The 20048-nt window shown below is 39.8% G+C and overlaps 1 protein-coding gene across 2 annotated transcripts in view; it reads right to left on the reverse strand.

The window, feature by feature from the left end:
* Positions 1–13627: 13627 nt before the first annotated feature.
* The window catches only part of chst8 (carbohydrate (N-acetylgalactosamine 4-0) sulfotransferase 8), a 167844-nt gene continuing 161423 nt past the window's right edge, over positions 13628–20048 (reverse strand). For both annotated transcript variants that reach the window (XM_032517112.1, XM_032517121.1), the window contains exons 3-4: positions 19601–19638; positions 13628–18146 (exon numbers count right to left, since the gene is read on the reverse strand). In XM_032517112.1, coding sequence (XP_032373003.1) covers positions 16905–18146; positions 19601–19638 — 1280 coding nt within the window. In that variant the 3' untranslated portion in view covers positions 13628–16904. The remainder of the gene's footprint in view (positions 18147–19600; positions 19639–20048) is intronic.

The following is a 20048-nucleotide window of genomic DNA, read 5'->3' on the forward strand; positions in this document are numbered from 1 at the left end:
TGACTAATGATTGTTCTAAAGCTATCCAGTCAGTAAAAATTAGTTTGTAACAATGAGTCTAATCTGGTAAACTCAGCTTCAAGGTTTTGCAGCTTCAAAGGTTTTGCACGCGTTAGAGCAGAAAATTATGGTATTTATATAATTTATGTAAATATCCGGAATTCTGCTATAAACTGAGTGATATAGGATTTATTTTTCAGTAAAGAAATTTGAAGCGCTATCTAATTGCACATTCAGACAATTGGCCAATTGTGGTGGCGCAAAGGACCCCTTTATGGTCAGACAGTGCCATTGGAAGTAACAGCGATCAATTGAATGTGATTAACTGTGCGCCAAATATCTATAAGCCCCAAGCGGCTGGCCCATGATTTCAAGAACCTGGACCCTAGTTGCCTTCACGTTCGACCGATCAAAATTGGGTCCCAAATTGCCATCAAAAATATTAGGCGCATAAGATGACACAAATGCAATTTTTCTGGCACCAAATTCTGTTGTGGAGATCTCAATCCTGCCTGTACACTTTAAGTGGGAGATTCCGTTTGACAACAATGGCCACGCCTTTTGTTTTTGAGCTCGCTAACGAGGATGCAATTGTGATAGAATCTATTGGCTAAACGGCCGGCTTCCACCTGCAGTAAATGAGTCTCCTGTAACAATGCAATGTCAACTTTTCTCTTTTTATACTAAGCCCAGAGTGCTGGTGCGTTTATGGGGAGGATTCAGTCCGCCACAATTCCAAACTAAAAATGAAAGATCGCCCATTATCAAAAAAGCTGAGATCTAAATGAAAATACATGTGGATATTGCTGCTGCCCACTAGCTTATTGTCGTTGTCGAGGCCCATCTGTTGAATCTGAGACTGGATTTGAGCGAAACGTGGTTCAAGGTAGTTTTTTGGTTTCTCCAGCAATGCCTCTACAATGGCGTCCGTAACATTTCAAGAAACAATTTTACCCATGTTATATATATTTTGTTGGTGTGTAGTTACGTTGTATCAAATGTTTCCAACAATGTTTAGACCCAGAGAAATCTGTAATTTTAATCATGTGCCGTTGCGTATACAAGAGAACACTTTGAAGACCCCTAGCAGCGGAAAAAAGTATATGTTATGTATAAGTAAAACATCCAAGTACTTCTTCCATCACTGGCTTAATAATAATGTAATGTACCAATGGTTTATATAATACAGCACCACATGCCATGAGTAGCATTTATCTGCATAATTTACAACCAGAGCGAGCATCTTGGTTTTTGTTGCATATGGTGTTACAGGCCTGTTAATCCATGATATATCTGTTTTGTGCAGTGAATTACAGTCTGAATGTGTTTGCCGTCCTCCAGAGGGTAAGACACAGCCGAGGCTGGCTTGCCAGAGGCACTGATCTCTGCCGGGTTGGCCTGATGCAGGCTGAGATGCCAGAGCCCTGCAGACATCGCTTTCTCTCACCAACACTTTGTGTTAAGTGGCCATAAGTAACATTGGGGTTTCCTTTGTGCATGCAACCAGAGAGTTTATGCTCTCACACATCATTGTGGTTCACTCGTGAGTGTGTGTATGTGTCTCAGTGTTTCTTTCCCCTCTGTTTCAGCTCTGACCTCATCCTGTCAGTGTAAACCTCTGATATGGAGCGTTACCCCACTTCTGTTAAGCCACTGCATAGATGACTAGCAAAGCACTGTCAGCCATGAGATAGTTTAGCTCTTCTTTGTCTGGAAGTATGAATCCAAGATTCAAAAGTCAGTTTCCTGCAGTTGCTGTGTCTCAGTTTGAATAAGAATTTGTTTTACTGTTTACTGAAAATATTAAAATAGTAAGCTTTGATTCCACAGATGTCACATGCTACATTGTTTCCTGAAAATTAAAAACCATGAATGATTCAACACGTAGTTAAAGCTGTACACTAATCAATCTTTTGATATTAACTGGATAAAATCTTGTGGTGACAAACACACAGAGTTATCACTTGACTTGCTACAGAAACGTGTTACATTCACCATAGAAAAAAAATGTAGACACCATACCTCGTAATATTGAGAAAATTACACATCATTTTGAGAAAAGATCTCATAATTATGAGTTCCTTTCTCATAAATTTGAGAACAGATCTCGAAATTATGAGATCAATTTCAACACCTGGAAGGCGGTATATATGTAGTTGTCAATAGACTCAATATCAACTGTACCACCGGGATGCAGCATTGAATTCAGCTGGGTTAAGTTAGATACTTCTAATATCATTTTGTAGTATTAGTTAATGGACATGTCTGGACACATTTCAGATGCATCATCTTATAACTGTGAAGCATGTCATAGCCATATGTGTTCAACTGATCCTGCAGAAACACTACAATATCCAACAGATTAGAATGGGCTTTCGGCCGAAACGCGCCACACAAATAATTTTGAGAGCTAAAATGAACAACCAGTAATGTATGGTTGGTTGGCCTAGATATAAGTAAGGATCCTACTGTAAAAAAAAAAAATTTAATCTGCGAACAACCTGGGAAGACAGACACGTTATGGGAGGAGGAGAAGACAAAATCACAATAGAAGGCCAAGCTAACATTAACCCTGCAGCTGGAGCCCCCGCCACTGTCATCAGTTTGCAGATTGGGTGTGACTTCAACCTTCAGATGATCTTGGAAGTGAGAGAAAACACTTTTCAGTTTTGAGGAATGTCTTCTCTGACCACTGTCGGTCCATGCTGGAGCAGCTGGCCTTTAGAGACACCTCACGCTCAAAAACCTAAATGAATGGAAGGACAAACCGTCAGGAGATCCTGTACCAAGAAGTCCAGTGGTGTAGCTGCTACAGTTTTTAAACCAGATTTGCGTAAGTCCAATTTGTAAGTTAAGTTGTGGTATTCTGCTTTTGCTTAAGCAACATTCTTTTGAACACTTTGCATTGGAAAATGTTTGTGGCTTTACTTTGTGATTAGCAATTTTGTAATGTGTTGACAATTTGTTCTGGCCTCTGGGTCTTTGGGTTCAGTCTCACCATCTCATCATCAACATAGCAGACGGTTTTCTGTGGAAAAATCTCTGATTAATCCACAGTTCACAACCTGCTCACAAAATGAAAACAACAGGTCAATCAAGTCAGCATCTAGCTGGTGAACATAGTGGAGCATTTAGCAGCTATTATATTTTCCCTCAGGAGTCAGTGGAAAGAAAAACAGCCAAAAGTGAATGAGTGAATATTGGCCAGAAACATTCAAATACCGTAAAATCTAATGTTGCTCTGTGGCCATTGCCATCCAAAACTTTTACCATACCAACTTTATTTCAGTCAGGAGAGACATGTTTGCAGATATGCAAATTAGATTTATTGTACAGCTCAATAAAACGCACAACGTCTTTGGCGATTAGACTCTATCGTTATACGAAGATTTTGTATATCTATATATGGGTAGAGAACCATTAGACCCCCAGATGGAATCTAGAAACCGGTGGGGCTCCGGACCGGTCAGCTGGAGTAGATGACTGGAGGAGGAAGGGGAGGTGGAGGGTTGCACTCTTTGCCTGAAATGACAGCTGAATAGCAATGGGAGAACAGATTTTTCAAAGCAGGGTTGTGACTCTATGATTGGCCCTTGCAATTTGTGCATGATTTTGATTGGTTAAGCAGGAAGGTGAATGCCTCCACCAGCTGATTCCCTTTAGGAAGAGAGTATGGATTGACAGCAAAAAAGTAAAATTATTAGGACAACAGCTGAATTGACTTAGGAGTGCGCTGACTAAATGTTAGGTCTTCCTGAAAGAGTTTACGCTGAGCTGCAATATGTTATAGGTCTGTCTACAGCTTGATCTCCAGCCCCATGGCTAAATAATTATTTTCGGCATGTTTAAAAAGGCCTACTGTTTATAATAGTTTTACATTTTTCATACATTTTAATACATTTGGGGTGGCTGTGGTTCAGGTGGTAGCGTGGTTGCCCATCAATTGGAAGGTTTCAATCCCAGGCCCTACAATTAATTGTCTTTTGGGCAAAACACCCCAAATTGCTCCCAATGGGTCCGGTGTAAATATTAATCCGATGAGCAGGTGGCATCTTGTATGGTTTGGATGTTTTTTGTACTATGTTTAATCATTTTGAGTAGCCGTTAAGACTAGAAAACCGCTACATAAATACAGTCCATTTACAATGAAATATCAATTTCACTATTTTTTATTTTGTTATTAAAGCTCAGTTAAAACGCTCCTGTGTTTCTCTAAAATTAGTACTTTCAGGAAAAGTCCCCTCTCCTTGTAAACCCAGATACTTGGGATTGATCATCACCACAGTCTAATGAATACCACCACCACTGTGTCCTGTTCGGAAAGAACTGCTGTGAGTCGACATGGTGCACCTGCCTTCTGCCAGGCAGCCACAGAGCTGCAGCCACGCCAGCCAGCCTACAGGCACTTCTAGATAACTCCTGTCTGATTAGCTCCTTAGGAGGACATTGTTCCAAAAGCAATTCACTAGACTCCCAGTATTAATTTAGTCCCGAGAGAGAGGCCCATCCATCGTAGGGAGGACGGGCCGTGCTCCGGGCCCACCCTACGGCCTGCTAATAGCACAGCACCTCCTGGCCTGTCACTATAAGTGATAGTCTCTGCAAGTTTGTTGCCTCGTTGTGTGTTTCTCCTATGAGGCAGTGCACCTCCCTCCCTCCCTCCACTTTTCTCTTTCTTTTTTCCTCCCTCTCTGTCAGCGGTGGTTCAGGGCAGGTGTCTTCTCTGTCATTTCCATCACTCACGCTGCTTGACGGAGGGAAGACACAGTTTTGAACACGGTGGGAGCAGGGTGGTGATTCATTGAAAGCTCGCCTCTCTCCTTGAAAAGCAGCTCCAGAGAGAAACAGTGGCTGCCTTTTTCTTTTGGGAGGTTGTGAGAAATGCCAGCAATGAGAAAATGAGAGGAGAATGTGAAAATGTGCTTTCAATATTGCTGAAGCTCAGAGTTGCTCCAAAGTGAATAAAACTTGAGAGGTTGATGCGTTCTCTGATGTGTGATGCACCTTTATTGATAAAGAACCCAAGCTGTTTTAAACCAGCGGGGGATCCCAGCTGGTTTACGGCGAGAGCAAAGAGTTTTCCTCCTGCATGTTTGATGTTTTTGTTTGAAAAGCATGAGTAACAATGTGTGGTTAGGAATGGGTGAAGGAGACTGTGGCGTTACGACAGCTGTGTTCTTGTTAAAAAAGACTGTTGTTTGGAGTGCTTTGAGGCCTGTTCACAAGTGACACCGTCCCCGTGACGGGACCGTTTTCTCCACTTAAGAGAAAATGTTTTCTCCACTCATACGTTTTCATAAATTGCCTAGCACTAAATCTTCATAAAGAGTCTCATGATTTGATTCAGCCCACACACAAAGCATAAGGTGACTTAGTTATAGTTATAATCCAGTTGTGAAGTAAAGAAATACAGAAAGATACTGCTAGCTAGTGTTTAAAGTCAAGTGTGCATTCATACCTTTTTCCTCATGTCTTTATTCACAGCGGTAAAAGATCGCCAAAAATCTTTTTTCCTACATTGCCAACAATCCAGGGAATTAGAATATCCAAGCCATTTTATCCAAAACAAGTTGGTTGCCTCACAATCTTGCCGTTTCAACGGAAAGAAAGCTAAAAAGTTTATCGTTTGTGGGTTTTGATCACTTCTCTCTTCTCCCTTGGGGCTGCTACGCTGATACTGAGCACACCGACGAATTCTCTGACGTCAGGTCATTCCAATGCAGTTTGTTATTGGCCAATCCGTCTACTGTAACCAGAGAAAGCCAATCATGTCGCAGAGTTCAGGGAGGGCCAACGAGGGAAAGATTGACATCTCTTCCTTCCAGTTAAAACTAGATGTTACAAAACCGGCCTACCTGTTTAGCCAACAAGATGACAAATTGATTGATACCAACCTTGACCAGAGAATTTTAACCCTGTGATGGCTGCAGCTGTGTCAAAGCAAAAATAGGGCCTTGGTTATTGCCTTTTACGATTTCATCAATTTACAATTACTTAAGGTGATGGTTCTCCGGGAACCATCACCTTATCGTGGTGGAGAGGTTTGTGTGTCCCTATGAACCTGAGGGCTGTGTTGTCTGGAGCTTTGTGCTCCTGGTAGGGTCTCCCATGGCAAAGAGGTCTCAGGGGAGGGGCCAGACAAAGAATGTCCCCTGTCCGACTGACTTTTAACTCGCACCTCCGGCGGAGCTTTTCGTGCATCCCTGTGGAGACTGGGGGCATTGAACCTGAGTGTGCAATGTTCAAAGTTTCCATTGCTAAAGCTGCGGTGGCGAGCTGTGGTCTTAGGGTCTTAGGTGCCACAAGGGGCGGTAACCCACGAACACCCTGGTGGACACCGGTGGTCAGGGAACTGAAATAATTTCATAAAAGATCAATTTTCTGAACGTTTTTTTTCTGGATTTTTTCTGTATTAAGTTGAGACATGTGGCTATGGTACTAGTTTGGTGTGTAGCCCATCTGATATGCTTACAGTAGTGTTTTCAAATCATTTTAAAGATGCTTTACTTGGACGGATATAGAAATTCTCTATTATAACCTCTGTAGCTCTGTGTCAGTAAGGCCTAGAATCGCACTGACACTTGGAACAAAATATTGAGAGTGTTAACTTCTCAACGACCTCAGGCACATCCCAGAGGGCCAAAGTATGGAAGCTGTATCACAATTTTATTTTGGTAAAACGTTTAGGTGAGAAAAGCATGTATTTTCAAGTGTCTTTGAAGAGGTTTTAAGACATAAACTTTTTTATTTTTATTTGTTGTGTTACTTGAGGTTGCATTTGGGTATCTGTCTATCATTCTAAATATACTGTGTGACCATATCTACCAGTGAAATGCAACAAAATGGTCAAATGTAATGTTAATGTTGATGAGTGGAATTCATGTTAATGGAATACCTATTTTTTTCAACGGTAAATTTCTAACATTTGAAGGTTTTTGCTTAGCATCAAACGAATTGGTTAACCAACTTGTAGTCTCGCTTTGTCAGACCCTCCTCCAAAGTGTTCTGAAAGAGGGTCTACTCCACATAGCATTCGGGGAAAATGTGCACTGGTTTAATGGCATTTCTTTAAACCAATCAGAATCGTCATGGGTGGCGCTAACCTTGGCACTGAGCTGAGGAAAAATAGTTTACCCTCCCGAGATCTGAGGATTAATCCACCAAATTTAAAATTGGAAGGAAACTGAAAATGCAGAAATGCATCTGGTGGAATTTCCCGCAGCACCAGAGCAATCCCAGAAGTGGAAAGCGAAGGATATGGACTATACAAAAAGCAACCTGTAGTGTAGTGTAACAAAAACTCAGTTGGAATAATCTACACATCTATTCTGCCATGCATTAGTTTCCTCTTTAAGTTTCAGACAAGGTTGCAAAATGGAGAGAATATCAGAGGATTCTCACAGTTCTTGGCAACTTAAACAGCATTACTCGATGCCAGAGTAACTCACTGAGCAAATTCAAATTGTGCTCTCAAGAACTCTGGATTTCCAGGGTACCTTTTGGGAGGCAAATTGGTATTATTCATGCGGACCATTTGCTCTTGACATACAAACAAGTCAGACCATTGTGCTTTGACATAGGAAACATACTAAATTACCAACTGGTGTGCAATTTCGTCTGACTTTTCTTGCTCAGCCAAGAGAGTTGGCAGCATTGTTTTCAACATTGGAAGTCTGCTCACTCAGAGTTTGGATGCAACACAAAACCGACTGTGAAAGCTCATGCACCTTGTTCTCATGCCAACAAAAGAAATGACAAAAATGTTATTATTATTATTATTATTATTAGGTCTGTGAATAGTTGATATATAGTAGATATTCAACAGTTACATATCCACATAGCTCACTGGTCTCTATTGGGAAAATGCAACATTATTGTTTTTGTAAGTAACAGTCTTTTCAGATCAAGGTGTTATATGTGTGTGTGTTTACTGAAGATACAGTATGTGGTATATGTTTGCATTTTCTTGTCTGCTTTTAACACTCACCTCTGCGGACCCCCTTCCTCCTCCTGTCCATCAGCATTACCACCCAGATGTTCCCCTCAACGTTCATGATGTGTTTTTACATAAAAAATACATCCAAAACATGCTGTCATGACAGTTGGGGAAAAAGCAGAGTGAAGGATCATTTTGTCAACCCAAATGTTTCTAATTGTGTCAGCCAGGTAGAGCTATAGCCCCAAGGTTAAAGAACCATTCTGCCCACAGCAGCTTGTGTGACTGGCTTCATTATAGATCCTGTGTTTATTGATTGGAGTTCATTAAAGCTGCTGCATAATTCATGTCAATACCAGTGTATAGCTTAATTAGAAGACTTGCAATGACTTTCATTTGTGTTTTAGTGTCAAAACAGAAGCATGACATGTGGTGGCAGCAAATTGTGTACCAAAGTGCACATTACTATAGTCCACCTCCACGTGCGTGAAAGGGGGCATCATTCTTCCGAAAGCAAAACCAGTGATAGGGTTTGTAATATTTCAGATGCAGTACTGCCATCATGTGGTTATCTACAATATGTCTACAGTATGACACAATAAACAGCAGGGTTTTTACATCATTTTTAAATATACAGTAGTAACACTACTGCATTTTGAAAAGGGTTTTTGTCAGAGACTCCCATCTGAATTGTGTGAATTGGGAGTATACCATAATGGTAAATTTAAATCATTACCAAATGTTTCTCTCTGAACAACAGAGTGTCCAAGTTTCGAGCAGTAAAACACAAACAGTGTACAAATGGATGAGATTTATAGCATTGGAAGTTCCTGCTGCTGGAGCACATAAGGGGAAAAAATGAAATAATGACAGATTGAGATTTAATTGCTCTGAAGACATTCACTTAATGTTATCACCGGCTCCATCCTGCCAAGTTACAGCTACATTAGTGCTTGTTTCCAGCATGAGCAGTGTCTCGATGAAAGGGGCCAGGCTAGTTAATCAAATGAGATTTTCGGGAAGCACGTGTTGTCAACAGGACTTTGAGATTTTCCCCGTAAAATCATTTCCCACTTGTCATTTTGCTTTGCTTGACAAAGCTCCAGCAAACCATTTTAATGAGGTTTGTATCACTGAGAGATGTGTCTGGAGAGAGCTGCAGCGCTTCGTCCAAAACAAACAAGGATATCATGTGAAAGGGGAAGAATTAACCTGGCATGAATGTGAATCAGAGAAGTTTTGTATTTGACGCTTGAGGACATATTTTCTGCCTCTAAAATGTCGTCCCAACAAACGGAGGATTCAACGCCTCAAATTGGTTTTGTTCTGCTAATGACATAGATGCAGTTGTTGCCATTCTAGACTGTGTGAGTGTGTTAGCAGCTGAGTATCTTTGTACAATAGGCATTGCGTGTGTGAGCCAGTGAATGTTTGTGTGATAGAGCTCTGTCGTCAGAGAATCAGCAGAAACCTGTCATCAGCCATGTTAATGCTGGCTCGAAGGCAAACATGAAGATTAACTGAGGAACCTATAATAGTATACTTGAAAAATGGAGCAAAGTCTCTTTTTTTACAGTCCTCCCAACCAAGGCGAGGTTGTTTATCACTCCGGGAAGATGTTTGGTTGCCTGCCTTGTACGTCTGCTTTGGGCCCTTAAGCTGATTTAGCTACACAAGCACGTTCTCTTCAAAGCATGTCAAGATTTTCCACGCACACTAATGAGGTAAATGGATGGCTTTTGTTTTCTTCACAGTTTTAACTTCCCCCAAAGTGCTCTCATGACTTATACAAGAGCTGTTGCAGAAATTAGCCTAGAGCATTTAATCAAATTTCTAACTCTACAGAATGATCAATTTGTGTTGCAATATTCATCTGCCACACAAGCATGTACATAATCGTCACGTTCAAACACGCACACACACACATGTGCACACACACACACAAACACACACACAAGAAGAAGTTGTTCATAATCATTTTGGAAGGCAAAATGCTAGTATGAAAAATGCTGCTGTGACAGATTTCTGTCTCCCTTTTAAGTGTATGTAGAGCGTGTGAGAATAATACAAATTAGTGCATATTCAGGCGCTATACGGTCTCTACTCTGATCTAATCGCAGAATGGAAATGAAGCAAATCATTTCTTTCAGAATAGGCACCACTAGACTGTGTAGGATGGAAGAATAAAAGCACCAATTTGAAAGGCACTTAGATCTCAAAATGAAAAGTTTCACTTCCACACATGAAATGTTGCTGAGTTATTTTCAAATGTGTGGGTTTATGAGGTGATGTGAGGTTATTTACCCTCAGCTGGATAAATCCCAACTGGCTTCTTTTTATGTGCATATTAACGTGTAAATGTAAACTTTAGAAAAAAACAGGACATGCATAATATGCAGCAAAGGTCAAAAAGTCATAGTGCACTTCATTGTGGAACTATAGGTCAGAATAAATCCGGCAGTAGAGCTGAACACAAGCTAAAGTCTTCTTGTTTGTAAGCACAAGTGGGTTAATATTTCTCCAGATATGATGCACATACCTAATGCTTAAAGTCAAGTAGTTGTGCAGTGGTGCTGTGAAAAAGACATGTCATGCTAGGCTGGCAGACCAGTTTTTGGTGAACAAGGTAACATAGTGAACTGCTGAAAATGTTAGGTTAAATCATGTATGGATATAAACATATAGTTACCAAGGTAGCACATGTACAGTACACATGATCCCACTTATTTAAGTTATTGTTGATGAGTGTTTATTGTTGATAAGTATTGTAGAGTTTTCTTCACTCATTTATGTTTTTTGTTTGTGTTTTATGCTTTTTTGCTCTAAGCTGCTGAAAGGTTTAACTTTCCTGCTGGTATTAATAAAGTGCTGTATCTACCTATCTATCTATCTATCTATCTATCTATCTATATGTACTGCACAATTTTAAATCTGATGAGTAATTCTGTTTAGTGACTCTTACCTGGTGCAACAGAGGTTTTAAAAGGGTTATGAAATACCTCCAAAGCCATGAGTTGTTTCACGTGATTTTTGCTGGATAAATCATGTACGCAAGCTATTTCTGTCTTGCTTGTGTTGTGGTTTAATACACATAACAAAGTCAATAAAAATCCCATTAAGCTTTACTATAAGTTTCACTATTTTAGGACCTTTGTTATGTGAAAGACTTTCTTTGTACCGCTCATTCCATTTAGAATCAACCCTATAAGTCTGCTCTGTACCTTTCAGCCACTTGCTCATACACCTGCTCACTGTTTTGGTTTCCCAAAGTTGTCTGGTTGAGTTGCTTGACACCCACATTTACGCTAACTGTAGAGTGAAAATTGGAACAGTCAAACATCTAGCAAGCAAAAAATATCTGGCCTTCTTTGCTCAGTGAATGGACAGTCAACAGAGAGTGTTCTGGTTGAGAAATGTAAACGTGAATTTAATTGTTTTTGAGTGTGCCTTACCAGGCTGCTGTGCATCATTGTTGGTGCGAGTGCATTGCCTAGTGGCGAATAATGGGTAGTGCATTTTGTATTGTTACTGTTGTTAACTAGCGGATGAGTTTAGTTCCCACACGTGTCAAATGGTGAACTACTGCTGTATGGCTGTTCTATTCATGTCGGATCCTTGGAACTTTTGGTTGTTGTAGATGTAGATATCATAATTAACACTTATGTGAATATGTATGCAGAAATATAATAGTTATTAAGATGGAATTTCATGTTAGCGTAGCTCATTCTTTTTCTTCATGTAAGCTATGCTAGCGCTAGCACAGGCTAATTTGTGCGTATGAAAATGTGAAAAGATTATTTGGCTATTTAGTAATTCTATTTTTAGAATTAGTTTTATAATAAGAAAAAAAAATGCTTGGAGTGAACTCTTCAATAAATCTCCATCTTAAGAAGACGTCAAACCAGCTTCATTCATTGCCTTGTTTGCTATCTGCCTAAGCATTGTTAGGACACAACTGCTAGGACAGAATTGAGAGGACTCCAATGGGATGGTCATGTTGCTTTGATTCTGCTGGATGAATGCGTAACTTTAAATAAGTGTCTGCTAACATGTTAGTCATCATAAGATCTTGTCGATAGTAAAAAGCTAGCGTTAGTACCAATGCTAAGGAATCAATCACTGAGGAATCAATCACAGAGCAGGCAGGAACCACGGTGAGTTTTAGTCAACACTGTCTTTGTTGTGGCTATAAAACATAATAGTAAGAAGCAGATCTGGAAAACTGAAAACTGTGCTGCTATATTGTTGCTTCTCTTTACTCCCTCATATAAAACCAAACAGCTGGATGAAAGAAGAAATTCTCTGGAATTCTTCAAAGGCCATCCTGGGAAATGTTTGAAACCACAACATGAAGTAGAAGTAGGTGAGGCAGACTGGAGGAACTGGGTGCAAATGATCACAAAATCCCCCCCGGCAAACATCACAGACTGATGACACATAACAATCTTTTTAAGGGAAAAAGATAAAATTGTCACACTGAAAGCATGCTTGCCTGATGCAAGTCATCCAGGTCATTATGCCTACAAGTCCAAGTCAAGTCTTAAGTCATTTCTTTTTTGTCATCAAAATCGGAGACTTCACCCCATCTCAAATCCATTTCTCTGACAAAATGGATTGACAGATATTGTGTAACAGACTTTCATAGTTCTCAGACAATGTATTCTACTTCTCCTCCTGCACCACCAAGAGGTTGAAATTTGTGGATTCAAAGGAAATGTTTCAACAACTAGTGGATGGATTACCATGGCATTTGGTACAGGATGAATTGTAACTTTGATGATCCCCTGACTTTTCATTGAGCACCAACATCAGGTTGAAATTTGAACTTACTTTGGTTTAACACTTGTAGTGTCTTCACTTTCGGGACCCTCTTGTAATCCTTGGGTCACACTGACCCGTGACTTATTTGGGGTTTTAAAAACAATTCTGAAATAAAATGTTACTTCATGATCTATTAACAAATATTGTCTTTATATCAATTTCAAACAATTGAGATAACATATATGTTTAGGGAATGCAGTCAGTCTCTACTAGAACACAATTAAAAGTGGAAGTGGGATTTTTGTCATAAGATTATAATGTAAATAAAAAATAAGTGGTCATATCCAGAATAATTTTCTGAATTGAGTCAGGAATACATGTTCATCACAGAAAATGAGGTAAGGCCATTGATTTTCAGGTAGAAAAATGTAACTTGTACCATTTTTCTTGTTGTAAAAATTGTAAAAAATTTGAAATGGGTCAATTTGACCCGAGGACAACACAAGGGTTAAATACCTGGAAAAGCAGTGGCATCTCATCAGCTGCACTATGTGCTGAACATTGGTATACATTATACCTGACATCAGCGAGTTAACATTGTCATTGTGAGCATGTTAGCATGCTGGCATTAGCCTTTAATTCGAAACACTGCTGTGCCTACAGGCTCCCAGAGCCCAAAGCACTGCTGCAGACAATTAGTTGTTTTATTGTTACTCATTTAAAAACTTAAGAATGAAAAGGGTATGACAAAGAAATCTTGAATTTTGAAATACAAATGTACCCACAAACAATGAGCCAAAGGCAAAGCCCTGCACTACTGATTCTTATCCTGGAGTTCATTAAGTCGTTAACTGACTATCCAAAGTTCAGAAACTACACTGGACTTCAGACAACCAAACTAACAACGCAACTGCAAGAAAACACGCAATAAAAATGCTAAAGACAATTTATTAGTAGACACTCATTAGTCAGACATAATAATCTCCTGAAGAATGTCTTCCTGAAATACACCATTTGATTTGTAGTGTAAAATAAGGCAAAGGGCTTAAGATCATACACTTTTGCACCAACAATAAACAGTTATACATTCACTTGTTACTGTAATTACGCTTTTGATAAATCTGTCCATACACCCACATACCAAGAGTAAAAGCTTTATTAGTGGGGATGGACGGACAGAGTTTTAGCAGAGTAATACTCATTATAATGCAGTAGCTGTTTTGGACAGATATTGGCTATACCTACATAGAATCCAACCACAACCTAAGCAAAGATTTTGGAATTGCAAAAGCCAACACAGTATACCGACAAAAGTTCATACAATTACCATCATCGTGAAACGTTACTACCACCAAAATTGTTAAAGTTGTTCAAAAGTTGGTTATAGTGTGTATAGATTTAAATAATATCAATTTCCCCTTACTCATAGGCAATTATGTCTCTTTATAAAGTATTTTGTTACATAAAACACATTTTCAGTGAGCTGTAAAGTGTATAGCTGAATAGTGAGTGCTACGTTACAGGAGTCTAACCATAGGTTGTTGTAGCATCAAAATAAACAAAGTTAATTTTTGCAACGCGCCCTCTTTAAAAATACACTGCTACCCACTTTGGTTGTAGTCAGACTTGTGATTTTGATTTCAAGCAACACTATGTAACTGTTCCCTCTTCGGTCCCCCTGCAGGTTTTCTCATTGGAACTACAGCTTGTACTGGCCGTAGCTTCTGTCCCCCCTACAAGTGGTCTCCTTAGAATTACAGCTGCGCGAGCTGTAGTTCCAATATGACAACCTGTAGGGGGGACCAAAGCGGTTTTACTCTGTATTTTGTCTATCAAAAAGGTATTTCTCTGTAAATTTAAGCATATATTTGCCACAACTATTTTGGTGTCACAGTTATGTGTATTCACTTAAACCCAACTTTCTGTCTGAGGTCTCTATTAAGTCAATATAATCTTGGAGATTTCCTGTGTGCAATTATCTGATGAGTGGGTCCATTCCTTTTTACCCAATGTTACATTTTTTTGTATCTTGGACATGTTTAATGTTAGAAAGGGTTATTATAGAGCCCTAATTTAATAAAAAGAAAGATTTGAGTGCTCAGGAAGTAAGAATTGCCAGTCTCTGTGGAGTTTTCACTAGAGCGCATCGTTATGTGCTCTGACCGTACTTATGAAAAAAGCTTTTCTGACTTTAGTACCAGCTGGGTTGGTGTCTTGGATTTTATTAAGTAATGTTACACACAGGATAGTTTTCCCTTAATTTGTAATGTTAAGTAATGTTACACACAGGATAGTTTTCCCTTAATTTGTGTCTTTTAGCAATGTGCGTATGTTTCCAAAAAATGCAGGAAAAAGATTGCAAAGCTCTTTCAGTACCACACACACGCACATAGAGGAGTTGCTATGGGTAAAAATGTCATTAGCCAGGATGAGTAACTAGGTGGAATGCAGCTCGCCTGTACAGGGTCTATTATCATATAGAGAGACCAAACAGAAGTAATTGAAGAGCTAATTTCCAAAAATGAATACATCCATTGTCATCAAAAACAATATTTAACTACCTCTAAAGCACCGACTTGTATCAATTCATCAATCAAACTATTTAAGTTATCCTCTGCACTTTAAATGGCACCGCAAAGATTTTTCAATCATTTAGTTTCTTGAGAGTAATACTTCTGGTTTTTAGCTGGTGGATATTTTATTTTGGAAAGTAACTCTTCTGTTTCACAACAACTCTACACGGTTATTACAGAACAAATGACATCAAAAAGGAAATAAACCTACTTTCACCATAAGCACTGAATGTACAGTATATATAGATATTTTTTTAGAAATACATAGAAAAATATATAGTCATCTGAATGCCCATTATACTTTGTACAATTGTACACAGTAGTGTCCGAAAAAAGCCTATATGGTGTTGTGGAGTAGATGTGATAAATACAGACGCTATGGAGTTACTGAAAGTGTGAGATTTGTACGTGATAACAGTTCAGGGGGTGTTTAGTGTGATAGATGGAGAAGTTTGGGCAAACTCTGTTAATTTTCTCGTCCTCAAAAGTGTCCAAACCATACAGACTGTCATAATACAAAGTGTTAACATCTGTTTTTGTGTTGTTTTTGTTGACTTATACCAATTTGCTTGCCAACTCCATCAACAGGCTCTAAAACGGAATGATTAGTAAGTCTTGGTTCGCAGGCGTTGGGAGGCATTGTCAGCAAAACTTTGTACCCTGCAAATAACTGGATGTCCTCCCAACAAACCTAACCAACCGAGTTAGAAATACAAAAATGCTACAATAAATGCACACAGCTTTAGAGTGGGCAACACGTGACACATTTTAAATATTTATACTATATATAGTTTTTAATTTTGCTATGGTTTATGCTTAGTAAAACCATTTACATGAAATATCTGTATTAGTATGCACTGATACATAGAGGTATACTGATGCCTAATCCGGATGTAAGTCAAATAGTAAATGCAAATCTATCAATTAAATTACTGTACAATTAAAATGCAGCGACCCCAGATGAACAAATCACAGTACATGGTGGTGATCACTACAAATCACAGTACATGGTGGTGATCATTACTTGATCTTTATCTGAGGTCAACGAAGGACTAGAGAAACTATATATTACTGTATATATAAATGTTGTGATATCATTATTCTAAAGGTAGGTGATAGGGGCTTACATAGCATACTTTTCTGTATAGTGAAATCACTTGTGGCTTTAGCAATGTGAGTAGAACCTATATTAAATTGCACCCAGATGGTGCCTATGTTAAATCAAACCATAAAACTAATTTGCAAATCCTATTTGACTTCCAGTAAGGCATACCATAATTTAAAGCCAGTTGAACAATAATACACTTTTATTTATTTTTTAGAAACATAACATTTATAATTTTAATTTTCTACCTCACCATGTGCTAGCATTGAATAAATAACCAATTACCATTTTAGGCCAATTTAAAATATTTGGTATCACATTAACGTTTCATCTCTTCTCATATCTGTCTGAAAATTGAGATTATCTGGTAGAAATGTATCCATTAAAAGCAAAATCAGAGGAGGTTTAGTCTGATCTGTCTGCTTTGATGCAAAGATCCATGTGAGCATGCGAGTCAGCATCTTGATGTTAGTACTATCATGGTAGAGATGTAGATGGGAAATGTATTTCAAGAGCTGATTAGAGTCAGTCAATATAAATCTTTAAAAGGCTTTGTGTAGTTAAACATCAGATAGTCTGTGTAGTAGAAGTCATAGATCCGCTGTCTCTCTGACGTGCTGACCTGTGAAAAGTATTTTTCTGTGATCTCCGTAGAGGTTCTCTTGTCAGTTGGGTTCCTATCTTTAAAACTGGGCAGCTTGACATTGGGTGGTGCCCCAGTCAATCGCAGGAGAAAGTTGGACTCTTCCTCCATGCTCTCAAACTTGCCGATGAAGTCATAGTCTATGAGACAAGGGTTGCAGAGCTGGTGGGCCTGCTCCCAGTGGATGTCCATTCCCACAGGCCGATGGACATCCAACAGGTACTGGACAAACTCCTTGAACGTGACCCCATTGCCTGTCTTTAGGGCTTCAACGGATGGGTTTGCCCTGTACTTGGAGATGATTGGTTTCCCAAACAGGTTGTGGTAGTAGTCGTTAGGATTTTCAAACTTGTCCCTATAAGCTGACACTATTCTCTCTAAAGGCTCCCGGACAAACATGACTTTGGTGTAGGTCTCCAGACGGTGCATGATTCCCTTGTGGTCAAAGGTTCTAAGCTCCCTGAGATGGTTGCCGTCGTGGACTGTGTCGTGTTTAATGCTCTGAGCATTGGGGGCCATGCCTGCCAGCACCATCAGGGTCCTCTTCCAGTTGGAACAGCCCGCCTTCGGCACCTGGCAGTACAACAACTTGTACTTGTCCTCCACAAAGAGGTTTTTCACATGATGACCTGTTATGGTCTTGGAGATGTTGCTTTTGTACTTGGCACAGATCTCCTTCATCAGTTGCCGGCGTGCAACCTGAATATCGGCAAGCTTTTTCCACCTGTCAAGGATAGAAGAGCCAGAAACAGAAGGGAAGGAAACTGAGGATGAGGAGGAGGAAGAAGAAGAGGACGAGGGGGAAGAAGAGGATGAGGAATCCTTTTTGGTGATGTGATGTATTGGGGGACTTGTTTTCAGCAGCTTGCGGTGTCTTTTGGAGACATGAAGGGAGTTTATGTCCTGCTCCCGAGACCAAGTGATGAGCATCTGTCTACTCTGCTCTCGAGACCCAGGGATGGCCGTCTGTCTGTTCTGCTCCCGAGACCCAAGGGTGGCCGTCTGTGTACTTTCCTCAAAGTGTGGGAACTGCATTGGAGGGATTGGGCTGGACAAGATGCCTTCTGTTTCTTGTATGTGTTGATAATTGTCAGATTTGCCTCTCTCTCTGTCTTGCATAGAAAGAGTCTACAAAACAACAAAAAGATGGGTTGTAGTAAACAGTAACAGAAATGTATTCAGACCAAACAAACAGCAACATTTTCAGATGACAACGAGGATATATGTGCAAGAAAATAGAATTTATGCTTTGTACCTAATGGGGTGGTAAATCTGAGCTGTGTTACCAGAAACAACCACATGCTGTCTTAAGTGGTCAAATAGGCCACTTGATGGTGCTGTTTCACTACACCTTAAACAAAGTTCTGACTTTGTTACACACAAATGTCACACACTACCCAATGCCATTCATGACCTATCAATAAACTGAGCTGTATCAAATAACTGTCTTATAAACACTTAATGGGGAATGTAAATTAGAATCATCTACTGCCTGATTACCATCAGATGATGCCCAAGGCCATTATGCATTCTGACATTTTATTTCAATTAAATGCTGTAATGGCATCATAAAGCCAATGGACTGGATGTATAATTTTAATTTTACAACAGACAAGGTGATGAGTCCATTATGAATCCTGGCTCATCCCCCTCCTGACTTAAATGGCCATATTCGTTCATGTGCAGGGACAACTGCAGGAGGGGGCGGCTCCACCCTATCTATTTAATGTGCAAGGCGAGCACGGGGCAGCAACCTATACACCAGACATCCCGTTATTCAGGGTTTGCTCAGATGCAAGTCACTCCTTTGTGCTGATGATCACAGCAGTGACGAGTGCACGCCGGGGTCAGCTGAGAGCAGACACGGTAGCACGCTCGCTGCATGTCTGACATAGAAACCTTGTTTATGGATTGTCTTGGAGTCGAGTAAGATGTGGCTTTCTCTTCTAATTTTATCTATCTGACCCTTGTAGCTATCCATGACTAATGATGTGTGGCAATTTAGGACACATTTGTAACCACTGCAAGTGTTTGTTCCAACCTTGAAGCTTTAATTTAGTTTTGTTTGGGCACAAGAGAACAATTCCCTAGAAACTTGTTCTTGTGCAAATAACTGTCTAACAACACAGGAACTGGCTTTAAAATGCAGAGCTGTACGGGTACCAAGGGATGGATAATCATAGTAGTTAGTTGTTGCGGTTTTCCAGTAGCTACTAATGCTGGACAAGTCTAATGTAATTAATGAGATTCTTAAAATACATGTGACATTTGTTTATACATGCTGGTTTGTCATTCTTGAATAATGGATGTAAACTAGCCAGCAAGATAAATACACAAAAGGCAGCTTCAACTGTGGAGGATTTTAACAAAAAAACTAGGCGTGATTACACTTCCAGGAACCTAGGCCTGGTTTGACTTGGACAGTTTACTCAGTAAAGTCTGACTGTGGGAGGTCAGCCTCTCTACACAGATACTATCAGACACGCTGAGAGGTACACAGCTGACAATCACTTTTTGCAATAGATAACAGTTGGGAGCAACCTGTGGATCTGAGTTTTAAGAGAATTGGAGTAAATATTTACCTCTCTGGACTGCCGTTGAGTGCTTCCAAGCTTTACGCCTGGGGAAAGAGAAGAGAAAACAGACAAGAAAATCAGCACTTAGGAAACAACATGTATTTTTGTCTTTGTAGAAAAGAGTTAGGCGCCCTCGATGCATCAGAGGCTCCCAATTATTTAACGCTTCCTATCACTTAATAGCTGCTTTTGATCCCCGGGATAATCACCACTGCTCTGCTAGTCCACAGAGGCAAGACAGGTAGCTCTATATGTGTAATGAGCATCCACAAGCATACAAAGTTGGTAAATGAGTTGTGCTCCCAGTAGCAAGTAGTGAGGACGAGACAGGGGAAACAGCACATGAAAAAGGCAAGGAAGGAAGGAGGAAAGAAATAAACAGAGGCAGCAAATAGAGAAGGTATAGTTTTCAGACCAGAGGAAAGACAATAAGACACAGCAAGATGTTGTTTGA

Source organism: Etheostoma spectabile, chromosome 1 (genome assembly GCF_008692095.1).
Source record: "Etheostoma spectabile isolate EspeVRDwgs_2016 chromosome 1, UIUC_Espe_1.0, whole genome shotgun sequence".
Taxonomy (NCBI): domain Eukaryota; kingdom Metazoa; phylum Chordata; class Actinopteri; order Perciformes; family Percidae; genus Etheostoma; species Etheostoma spectabile.